The sequence below is a fragment of the Lucilia sericata genome, unplaced genomic scaffold (genome assembly GCF_015586225.1).
Source record: "Lucilia sericata isolate MDLA Ls3-8-SP2 unplaced genomic scaffold, ASM1558622v1 Contig001010F_arrow, whole genome shotgun sequence".
In the NCBI taxonomy this organism is placed as follows: Eukaryota; Metazoa; Arthropoda; class Insecta; order Diptera; family Calliphoridae; genus Lucilia; species Lucilia sericata.
This window is the reverse complement of record NW_023994992.1, coordinates 61,943-73,214: the sequence shown is the minus strand read 5'-3', so window position 1 is coordinate 73,214 and position 11,272 is coordinate 61,943. Positions and strand designations below refer to the sequence as shown.

Below are 11,272 nucleotides of genomic sequence, written 5' to 3'. Positions count from 1 at the left end.
TCAAAGGTCACTCTATATACATTAAATTTAACAAGAAATTCTTTTTTACGACAAATATTTAATATTTTCTATTTTAAAAAGAAATTTATATTTCAATATTAAAAAGTTAAAAAAAATCACTGTTATCACACAAAGGTTAAAGGTCACTCGATTTATAGTAGAATTTTAAATTTTACAAGAACCTCGTTTTGAATTAATTATTAAATTCTGCTTTTATAAATTTAAAATATAAAAAATATCAAAAGTCATTGTTTTGAAACAAAGGTCAAGTGTCATATTATTTTTAATTTAAAGTAAAATTTTAAAATATAAAAAATATCAAAAGTCATTGTTTTGAAACAAAGGTCAAAGGTAATAAAATTTTTAATTTAAAGTAGAATTTTATAAAAAATCTCTTTTTTAAGGTCTGTTTGCTTAAATTTCTAAAATTAAAAATTTTCTGTTTTTAAGTTGAACTTTTTCAAAAAAGTGACCTTTGACCTTTTTGAACAAAATATTAATAATGCGCACGGAATCATTAAACTAAACCAATTAGAAGTTTATTTAACACTTTAGAGTTTATAGAAGGCCAAAGGTCACTTGACCTTTTTTTTAATCTCATTTCATTTATTTTAGTTAAAAAATTTCAAAATTCACTAATTTAAACCCAAAGGTCAAAGGTTACACTATTATATATTTTAATGTTAAATTTTATAAAAACCTCTTTTCACTTTCTTTTTATTTTTTTATATTTCATTTTGAAAAAAGCTCAAAAGTTACTGTTCTGATCCAAAGGTCAAAGTTTATCTGTAATATGGTGTAAAATTTCTCTGACACCTGTTTTATAAAATAGTTTTCTTATAAATTTCAGTGGCAAAACTCATAAACATGTGTAAACAGTTCTTTAATTAAACAAAAATCTCATAATTTTGTCTAAAATCTAAAGAAATATTGACACATTTTATTAGTAAACAAAACATTTACTAATGCAAATAAACTTTTTTTCAGGTTAGAAACGAACATTTTTTAAAGGTTTAGTTTGAGGTTATAAACGATATATTTCAATTTTTAAAAATAAATTTATACATTTTATAAAGAAAAAGGCATATATAAATAGATTTTTTAACTTTGTTAACTATTTTGTTGAATTCTTTAACTTAAAATATATTTTTTGGAAATTTTGTCAAAATTTTAAAAAAATACATATTTTGAGGTTAGAGTTTTTCAAAATAATATTTTGTTTTATTTTTCAATAAATAAACAGCTCTTTATAAAATTAAACGCTTAACTTGCTTAACAATTTTGTATTTAAAATTAAATTTTGAAAATATTAAAATTAAAAAACAAAAAAAAAAACGTAAAAATTATAAAAAAAAAAATTAGAATTAAAATAAATATTTTTGCTATAAATTAAACAAAAAAAAAACAAAAATTAACAAAACAAATTTTTAATAAGCTAAAATTGAGTTTCTCTTTTATAACAAAAATTAAAAAAAAAAAATAATTATTAAATGTATAATAAAAAAATATTTTATAGCAAAAAAAAAAAAAAAAATTAAGAAAATAAACAACAAATTAAAAAAATGTTATTTAAACAAAAAAATTAACACTAAAATAAACTTTTTGCAAACTTTGTAAATTTAAACTTAAATGAATGAAAAAAAAACCAACAAAAACATTAATGAAAACCAACAAAAAAATATATATAAACAATTTATATTATAAGATTTTTATTGTAAAACTTAAATATAGGACTCTATAAACTGTAAGCTAAAATTAACAACGCAAAAAAAAAATTATGAAAAAAAAACCCATAAAAAAGAAAATTTTAATAAAACTATTAAAAAAACAAACTACACTGTATAATTAAAAACCTCCCCACTCCCTCCTAAAATATAAACAATTTATATAAAAAAACAAAAAAAAAAAATAACCTTAAAAAAACTCCCCTTAAACTTAGTGTAATTATAATTTTGTTTTCATTTTTTTTACTTTTAAATATTATTAGTTTTCCCTTAACTTTATATATAATTTTTGTTTTTAATTTTTAAACTACTTTAAAAATTTTTCTTACTTAAACTTTATAAAAATAAAAAAATAATTATATAACACTTTTTTATATAAATTTAAATTAAATAATAATTAATATTAAACAAAAATTATGTTTCTTTATTATAAAAAAAAAATAAAAACAAAAACTATAGCATTATTATGTCCTACATTTTTATGATTACCCCCTACATACATACATAATATAAAACTTCTTTAAAAATATTATTAATTAATTATTAATACAAAAAAATAAATATTTTTAATTATTATTGTCATTTACTAAAAGTAAAATAAAAAACCCCCCCCCCCCCACAAAAATCAACTACAATTTATATAAGCTTATGTAAAATTAACAAAATATATATAAAAAACCAACAAAAAATATATATAATTAAAACCCCCAAAAAAATTTATTAAAATGTGACAAAAACAAAAAAAAAACATTGTAATTATTGAGTTAAAAACAATACACATATTATTTTTTATTTATATATATAAAAAAAAACTTTTAATTTCAATTTAAATTAAAAAATTTTTTGAATAATTATTGAAACATTTTTAAAATGATATATTTTTTTTTTTGATCTTATTTAATTTTTTAAATATTTTTTTCAGCATAATAGAAAGTGAATTATGTCGATGATTGCCATTCGACTAGACTATATTGCCATTCGACTAGACTATAGACTAGATTATAGACTAGACTATAGACTAGACTATATACAAGACTATAAACTATACTATAGACTAGACTATAGACTAGAATATAGACTATATTATGGACTAGACTATGGACTAGACTATAGTCCAGACTATAGACTAGACTATGGACTAGACTATAGACTAGACTATAGACTAGACTATAGACTAGACTATATACAAGACTATAAACTATACTAAAGACTATACTATAGACTAGACTATAGACTAGAATATAGACTATACTATAGACTAGACTATAGACTAGACTATAGACTAGACTATAGACTAGACTATACACTAGACTATAGACTAGACTATAGACTAGACTATAGACTAGATTATAGACTAGATTATAGACTAGACTATAGACTAGACTATAGACTAGACTATAGACTAGACTATAGACTAGACTATATACTAAACTATAGACTAGACTATATACTAGACTATAGACTAGACTATATACTAGACTATAAACTAGACTAAAGACTGAACTATAGACTAGACTAAATACTAAACTATAGTCTAGACAGTAAACTAGACTAAAGACTGAACTATAGACTAGACTAAATACTGAACTATAGACTAGACTAATGACTTAGCTATAGACTACACTATCAAGACCAATCTTGATTATTTTCAGCCAGCTTGTTTCTCTTTTACCCTTTTCACGCGTCTACCTTCAATTTTCCCAATTTTCCGATTTTCAATGGTCCTGCCAAATCTCAAAATCTCCCAAGTTTTTTACGTCCAAATTTTGGTGTAACCAGACTTCAATTGCACCAATTATTTTCTATCGCATTATTTTCTATTCCATAGGATCATAAGATGTCCATTAATTTGTCATATCAAATGTCTTTTAATAAGCGATGATGCATAAAAATCATCCCTTTGTACACCCGGACAGTTCTGTTTGAGACCAATTGGCCTATAATCACTGTATTTCCTAGCGATATTTTTCTTCCGAATGTCGATAAAAGTTGATACCATCCAATTCTTGGTATACTGACCTGTATCGTTTTACTAAGAGTATAACATTGTCGTCATCTATTAATTTCGGAAGGGATTTCATCTGAGCTCACAGCCTTTCCATTCCACTTCAGTAGTTGTTTTAACAGTTCGACTGTAGCCGATAGTTCTTTCCTGGGGGAAAAAAACTTTCGGTTGATACAGCTGTTGCTGGGTTAACAATCTTTATTACGGCTCGTGTCGTTCCGGAGCGAAGATCCAATTGTCGTGGGAACGTTACACTTCAGTCCTAGTTATCGGTGTTGCTGACATTTGTTATTAACGCTTTTATTTTAAACTACTTAACGATATGTTTAGGTTTAATAAAACGTACAGTCTCCGGAAATATAGTATTAATTCCAACGTACTCGTTCTACAATTTAAGATCGATTTTTGTTTGAAATTGTCTTTTTCGGAACTGTCTTCTTGAAAATTCCAATTATTTTGTTTGTAACTGTACTTTTTGTTTTGTTAAAAAAAAAATGTATTTAATTTTTCTTCTTTCTTTTGAACAATTTATCGTTTCTTTTTTTCATAAAGTAGTCTAAAAATTGTATAAAATTAAGTGAAAAATAAAACAAAAAATATTTATATAAAAAAACTCAGTGTAATTAAAACAAAACAAAAATCTATCTATGTATTTCAGTAATTTTAGTAAGAAAAATTTTTAAAAATTAATTATATATGAAAAAAAAAAATCAGAAAAAAAGTTATAAAAAATAAAAAAAGATCCCAAAGGGACAAGCTAAAAAACACGGAGTTTCACTAAACAAAATAACAAACGATCGAAGTGCAGTGTTCAGTTACAAAAAAAACTTGTAATTTTTTATTTGTTTTCTATAAATTTGTTAAGACTTAAAAAATAGCTTAATAACTAAAATGAAATAAAGAGTTGTAGGCTTTACATTTTTTGTTATCTTAAACGGGACAGTATAAAGTGGAAATTTCCTGTTTAACTTCATCATATAAATCTTTATAGTCTTCGTTTTCACGTATTAATAAAGCAACGGTACCGCGTCTAACACCCATAGCGACACCCAAATCAGCACGGCTGGGTGTATAAACATAGGAGATGCCCTTTTCCTCACAAACGGCAGGCAGGTGGCACATAACATCAATGGGGGTAACATCGCCAGCAAAGATAACCAAACTATAAGAAATAGCAAAGTTAGCAAACTCCATATTGCAAATGTCTGGTTTCCCCATCCAACTTACCCAGTTTCTCCTTTACGTAGTCTAGTTTGTACATCCTTGAGACCATTGCGTACATAAGTTTTATGTTTCATGGCCTTTTTGATCAATTTATAGCATTTCTTGGCAATCTTCTTGCTGGCCATGGGTTGTGCCACAGCATTTACATACTTAAGTTTATCATCATAGTTATCCTCCTCCTTAACGCTGACATTACCGACTTCGGTAACACTTTCATCTACAGGTTCCTTCTTAATTTTGCCCATTTTTTTATTGATAAATTTTAAAAAATATTAATAGAAATTCACAAGTAATTCACGTTTTTCTTGCAGCAAACACAACACGTGTACAGAGCCCTGCGCCGACAAATATTAACGAAGGTGACGACTGACACTAAATATGTCGGCGGCGGCATAAAATCAACTGTAAGCCGGCTAAGTTTTCAACTACGTTTAGTTTTTAAATTTTCAACGATTTTAAATAAAAACGGAATCCGAGAGATCAGAAAGTGGGAATTTGGAAACAAATATATTGTTTATAACAACAAAACAGAGCAAGCTCAAAAGTTGTGTGAGAAATTATGCAGGGATGAATAAAATATTCTTAAAAATTAAAAACAAATCCTTTCTCCAAGTTTTACGAGGATCTGCCGATATTTAACCCTATCTTCCATATAAAACATCTTGCAGAAAATCAGTTTCTAAAAAATTTTGCATTAAGAAAATGATCAATAACGTAAAAACAAAGATAATTTAATTTGTTTATTTACTAGCTATACCCAGTGTGCTGTGCTATATAAATAAGAAACCTACTTAACAATTTTGATGATTCTAACTACGATGGTTTTCCAGATATACAATTTGTTACATATGGGAGATTCCACGCAAATTATTGCAATTTCGCCAATTATTCCGAACGTTAATTAAGATTTTAATTTAATCTATGAAAAATTTGAATAATCTAATAGTTTCCAGATATACAAAATTTTGTATTTAATTCATATGGGAAGTGGCAAGCCCCCCATTGAAAGTCCGCCCGTTATTCTCTAAATGTTCTTCAGTAAAATTTGAAGATTCTAGCTCTAATAGTTTCTCAGATATACGAATTTTTCTATTTAATTCATATGGGAGCTCCAAGCCCCCCAGATGAAAGTCCGCCCTTTTTTCTCCAAAATGTTCAGATGAATATTAAAGTTGTTCGTGCAAAATTTGAAGAATTTAGTTATATTAGTTTCCCAGATAAACGAATTTTTGTATTTAATTCATATGGGAGGTTCCGCTCCCCTCATTGGTAATCCCCCAGTTTATTACCCAAAATGTTTACATGGTTGTTAAAGTTCTTCCAGAACAACATCATTTAAAGGGATCACAAAGAGATTGAAAAATATTCCAAAAGTTTCACTTTGAAAACATTATTAGAATGTATGAAAACTCGCAACTCTAAAGGAAGACTATTCCTATTTTAGCAGTAATTTATGATTAAAATAAGTAAGAAGTAAGAGTTATATTCGGCAAATCATATGTCGTAAAAAAGCAAATTTCCGAAGTGGTCCGATCATTAGATTAATAAGAACGTCACCGTGATTTTCGGATTAGGGACTTAAATGTGGAATTGGATCAATAATATATATCGAGCCCTTTTTGCAAAATGGACGTAAGCGACTTGATTTTCGATTTTCGCTTTTTTATCAAGTTTCGTTTTCACTGGAGAATGCTATTGAATTAAAGTGTATTTCAACACTTGAAATTTGAATGTTTGACTGGAATTAAACTTGTTTTAAACTTTAATTCCAGCAAGAATGCTTATTTGGTATAGTGTGACAACTATAAGGGACCTAAAGTCGACATAAAGCCCACAATGGTTAGTACCAATATTTTGCCCAAACAACATCTACATACCTAGCCAGGTTATATCCTCTAGGTCCGTGAAGACATTCTCTACAAAGCTATAAATTTGTATAAAAGGCGGCTTAACAATTGTTTCTTGTAAATATTCGGCCACCATAGTGTTTGGAGACAACAAGAGCTTCACTGAAAGGCACACCAGACAGACATCGCGCTCTATTATGGGTGTATGGTAGTGATTCTGCTGAGATCAATGGTATAATAATAAGTATAATATACCATGTCACCACTAGCCGACCGACCACCACCCGCCTAGGTGACTAGGGAGGTATATAATTGCCACTCTCTTGTGGGCATTCTTCCAGGAGACCATCATGATGCCTCCTCTTTCCTGAAAAGAAAGACGTTCTTTCTTTTCGGTATAGTAGTATAGCATACAATCTTATTAATTTCAATTTTTAGTAAAAAATTATTTTTTTATTTAAAGAATATCATTTCTGTCATTTTAGATTTTCGCACACACACACAACAACAGATTTTTTGTGGCAAATAAAAAATGCAGAAAACAGCTTGGCGCGAAAAATTCTAGCAGAATTTCTTTTCGCAGTCGGCAGAATTGACATCAACTGCACTTCCCATTTGAAATACACATGTTCGATACCCTAGCCCTTTACGGTATGACATACCAGCAATGTAAAAAGGTGTAGCTCCGTTGACGACAACGAAGCTGGTTTGAAGTCAAAGCAGCGACTCGAATTAGGCGCGAAAACACGAAAATATCTGAGGCGAAGCATATACATCGAACGTCGAGCAAAGTTCTACACCGGCCAAATTTCAATGAGCGGCTTATTATTAAATAAAAGAAAACTTGCTTAAATGAAAACAAATTAATTTTATATTGTAAAATTCCACAAATTTAGCGAAAGTATTCTGTAAATTGTGGAAAATATGGCGAAATTTTCAAGCCGTATTAAGCTGAAAAATTTTCGGCGGCGGCGGCTTTGACATTTTGTTCGGCGGCTTGGCTTAGTCGGCTTAAGCCGAATCGGCGCAAGTCTCTGCACGTGTATTAGTTTATAAAAGAAACTTCAAAATACAAGTGTTGTTGTATGTGACATTAGTTACTCAACAAGTAATCGGTAGTTGTATTGACAGACAGGCAGAGTACAGTGTTGCCAGTAGAGTATGATGAACAATAATCGCTGCAATGTTGTTTTTTCAATAGTAAAAGTAGAAACACAGAAATAAATTTAAAAATAATGGAAAATAGGTTTGAATTTAAACTGAATAATTCCAAAAATTATTATTAATTATATTTTTTAGAGTTTAAATTTAACAAAAGCTTTAAAATGTTCATTCTTTTTATAAATATTGAATCTTTATGTAAACACAGATCAAATTTTCACTTCTTTAGAGTTTTCATAAAAAAATATATTAATGATGGACTTTCGAAGTGGTTATAGATTTTCACTATTTTCTCAACTGAACATTTATTAAAAGTCGATTTAAGTTTTCTAAAATAAAAATCGGGTTAAGATGGAATTTTGAATAAATGACAGAAATTAATTTGTTCGCAATTAGACGAATAATTAAGGAACCAGAGCCTATTTTAGATTTTTCATATTAAAATTGATTTTTATTGAAATTTCAAAGTTATCACAGATTTTTGGTCTATTTTATATTATTCAATAAAATCAATGTTTAATAAAATTGTTTTAAATGAACACAGATTTTGACTACTTTCTTGATTAGACTCATATAAAGATTGATTTTTTTATGGAATTTTGAAGTTATAAAAAATTTTTGATCGATTTGGATTTTTACCGTTTTCTCGATTGGACTATTTAAAGAATTAGAATCGATAAAAATAAAATTTTACTGATTTTTAAGGATTTTCTTTATATTTCTCGGTTGAATGCATTTTAAAACAATTAGAAATCAATTTTTGATAGAAAATTGTATTAATTTTTATATTTAATCCAAAATTTTTATTAAATTCCATTAATTTGTTTAAATAATAACGATATTTTAATTAAATTCGAGTGTAGCGTTTTTATTTTGCTTTTACAAACTTGGCAGCATTTTAATTCTGGAGTAATCATTAAGCTGCCAGATTGAAAATGAATACTGTTTCATATCATACAGCTTTTGTATATATCGCAAAGAAGTGACAAATCTGCCAGAAATTTTCATTTCAACTTCATTATCAAATAATCACTTGTCTTAACCGCACGTGTGCGAAAACTAAGCAAATTTACGCAAAAAATTCTTGAAATTTCTTGCACAATTTTTATTAATTTAATTTTCTCGCCTTAATTAAAACAAATTTAACAGAAATGGTGAGTTTTTCCTCAATAAAAAAAAATGTTTACAAACATTTAATTTTTTGATAATTGAAAGTTAAAGAAAATTTGAAAACATTCTCGATGTTTCTATGATGTGTCTTTGGTGTTTTTTTAAGTGATAATAAAGTAAAAGATGTGCGAGGCCGGCTGTTATAGTCAACAAAGTGTTGTGTAATATAGAAACAATTGGAAATTTAGTGATAACTTTTGATTTTAGAACTTTGTTAAAGATTTGTAAATGAAAATTGTTAGAAAAATTAAGTATTTTAACAAATTTTAAATAGTTTTTAAAGAATAATTTGAAATTTATAAAAAAATTTTGCTAAATGTGAAATTTCTTGTTATAACTTTAAGGCTTCCAATGCTGTTAAGAGAATCATCCCCATGTTGGACCGCATCTTGGTACAACGTGCTGAAACTTTGACCACCACTAAGGGCGGTATTGTTTTACCCGAAAAAGCCCAAGGCAAAATGATGCACGGTACAGTTGTGGCTGTAGGACCTGGTGCCAGAAATGCTGTAAGTTTTGTTTACCCATTTTGATGGGCAAAGTTTCTAGAAATTTTTTATTTACCGTTGTTTTTTATCTTTTTTAGCAAACTGGTGCTACTATCCCCATGGATGTTAAGGCTGGTGACCGCGTTTTGTTGCCCGAATATGGTGGCACCAAAGTTGAATTGGAAGACAAAAAAGAATACTTGTTGTTCCGTGAATCTGATATCTTGGCTAAAGTTGAATAGAATTTATAGAACAAACCACCAGCATTTGTTGTAATTTAATCATAATTATTTTTGTAATCATCTGATTTCGTTTTTTATTAACTTTAAATAATTTCTATGTAATTTTTTTTTTTTTTGATCAATACAACTTAGCCTTTAATTTATTAAGGCTGAGCCGTTAGCACTATAATTTAGTTTGTAAATTCCATTTATATTTATAAAGAAAAACAAGAAATTCCATTAGATTTGCTAGGGAAAGTTGTTATCCATTTTAATCTCGAGCAAATTGGAATTTTGTGTATTTTTATGTAAATGAAAATAAATAAAACGGTTTTACGCTTTATTTCCTTATTAAAAACCAAGTTTGTTTATTGATTGAAAAGAAAAACACTTAAAATATTCAAGAAACTTAACAGATTATTTTATTTGCAAATTGGCTAAGCCATACACTTGATTCATAACAGATCTTTCATTAATGCCGGGCAATGTTTGTACTACAGCTCTTTCGCGTGATAGTTTAACTAAAGCCTCAAAAGAACGGGGCTCCCAAATAGCCAAATCTGATAGGATTTTTCTGCAAAGAAACAAAAATTTTGATTTTTGGAACCTACAAACTTTTGACAAATTCTCACCTATTCAATAAAATATTACTGCGTGTTAAGCCCTCTTTGAAGGCATCCAAGGTAACACCATATTGCTCACAACCGGCTTGTACTCTGGTGGTCCATAGCTAAGAAAAACAAAGCAATTTTAAAATAGTTACTAAAATACTGTTGATTTTTAATAAATTACCGCTGCCATATCCAATTTCTTCAACTTCCTGCCTTTGGTGGCATAAACCAGGGCTCGGTGTACATTACGCACTGCAATGGAGTAAACATTCCTTCTGCGACCACGATAGTGCTAAACATTTAGACAAATGTACATTAACTTTTACAAAATTTACCAAGTTTTCTTAACTTACCGCTGCCAGTTTGAAAATTTTACGTTTACGCCAAAATTCATCGGGTCCGCGGGATCTTACAAACAAGGCCAAAGTTGGAGACACCATATTTTATGTTTTTTATTAAATTTTTATATAAATTTCTTTTAAAAAATGTAATATTTCTGTTGAAGTTCTTTTGTTGTGTTTTACATAACCTTGTTTTTACGGTTTTAGCAGATGGTGTCATTAACAGCTGTTTGCTAAAGCTGCCACATGGTTAGAGTAAACATTTACCTCAAACTTGGCAGCACTTAAAAGTTAACGTTCTTTCGCAGGTTTAAAAATTAGATATAATAACGATTTAAGTTTTTAACCTATAACTTTTAAACTATTAAAGCTATTAAGATAATTATTTCAACAAATAATAGAGGGGAATTTAAGCTTTAATTACATATAAATTGTTACATTACTTCAATTATAACAATTGCTTAAAACTGTGTATATTAT

At 27.9% G+C, this 11,272-nt stretch overlaps 3 protein-coding genes across 4 annotated transcripts; 1 reads left to right on the top strand and 2 right to left on the bottom strand.

Annotated features, from left to right (window-relative positions):
• Positions 1–4,532: 4,532 nt before the first annotated feature.
• On the bottom strand, positions 4,533–7,953 carry LOC119609591 (H/ACA ribonucleoprotein complex subunit 2-like protein). 2 transcript variants are annotated; one of them, XM_037964436.1, is made up of 3 exons: positions 7,846–7,953; positions 4,957–5,281; positions 4,533–4,891 (listed from the first exon to the last, which is right to left on the bottom strand). In XM_037964436.1, exons 2-3 carry the CDS (start codon positions 5,196–5,198, stop codon positions 4,660–4,662), a joined length of 474 nt encoding a protein of 157 aa, XP_037820364.1. In that variant the 5' UTR covers positions 5,199–5,281; positions 7,846–7,953; the 3' UTR covers positions 4,533–4,659. The 2 variants fall into 2 exon arrangements, with proteins under 2 accessions (XP_037820364.1, XP_037820365.1); XM_037964437.1 differs by lacking the exon at positions 7,846–7,953 and having other exon boundaries at positions 4,957–5,328.
• Positions 7,954–8,884: 931 nt separating this feature from the next.
• On the top strand, positions 8,885–10,198 carry LOC119609590 (10 kDa heat shock protein, mitochondrial). The gene is made up of 3 exons (XM_037964435.1): positions 8,885–9,115; positions 9,476–9,640; positions 9,718–10,198. Exons 1-3 carry the CDS (start codon positions 9,113–9,115, stop codon positions 9,859–9,861), a joined length of 312 nt encoding a protein of 103 aa, XP_037820363.1. The 5' UTR covers positions 8,885–9,112; the 3' UTR covers positions 9,862–10,198.
• A 39-nt stretch (positions 10,199–10,237) lies between these two features.
• LOC119609589 (39S ribosomal protein L20, mitochondrial) lies at positions 10,238–11,010 on the bottom strand. The gene is made up of 4 exons (XM_037964434.1): positions 10,805–11,010; positions 10,633–10,743; positions 10,473–10,570; positions 10,238–10,414 (listed from the first exon to the last, which is right to left on the bottom strand). Exons 1-4 carry the CDS (start codon positions 10,889–10,891, stop codon positions 10,258–10,260), a joined length of 453 nt encoding a protein of 150 aa, XP_037820362.1. The 5' UTR covers positions 10,892–11,010; the 3' UTR covers positions 10,238–10,257.
• Between the last annotated feature and the right edge of the window lie 262 nt (positions 11,011–11,272).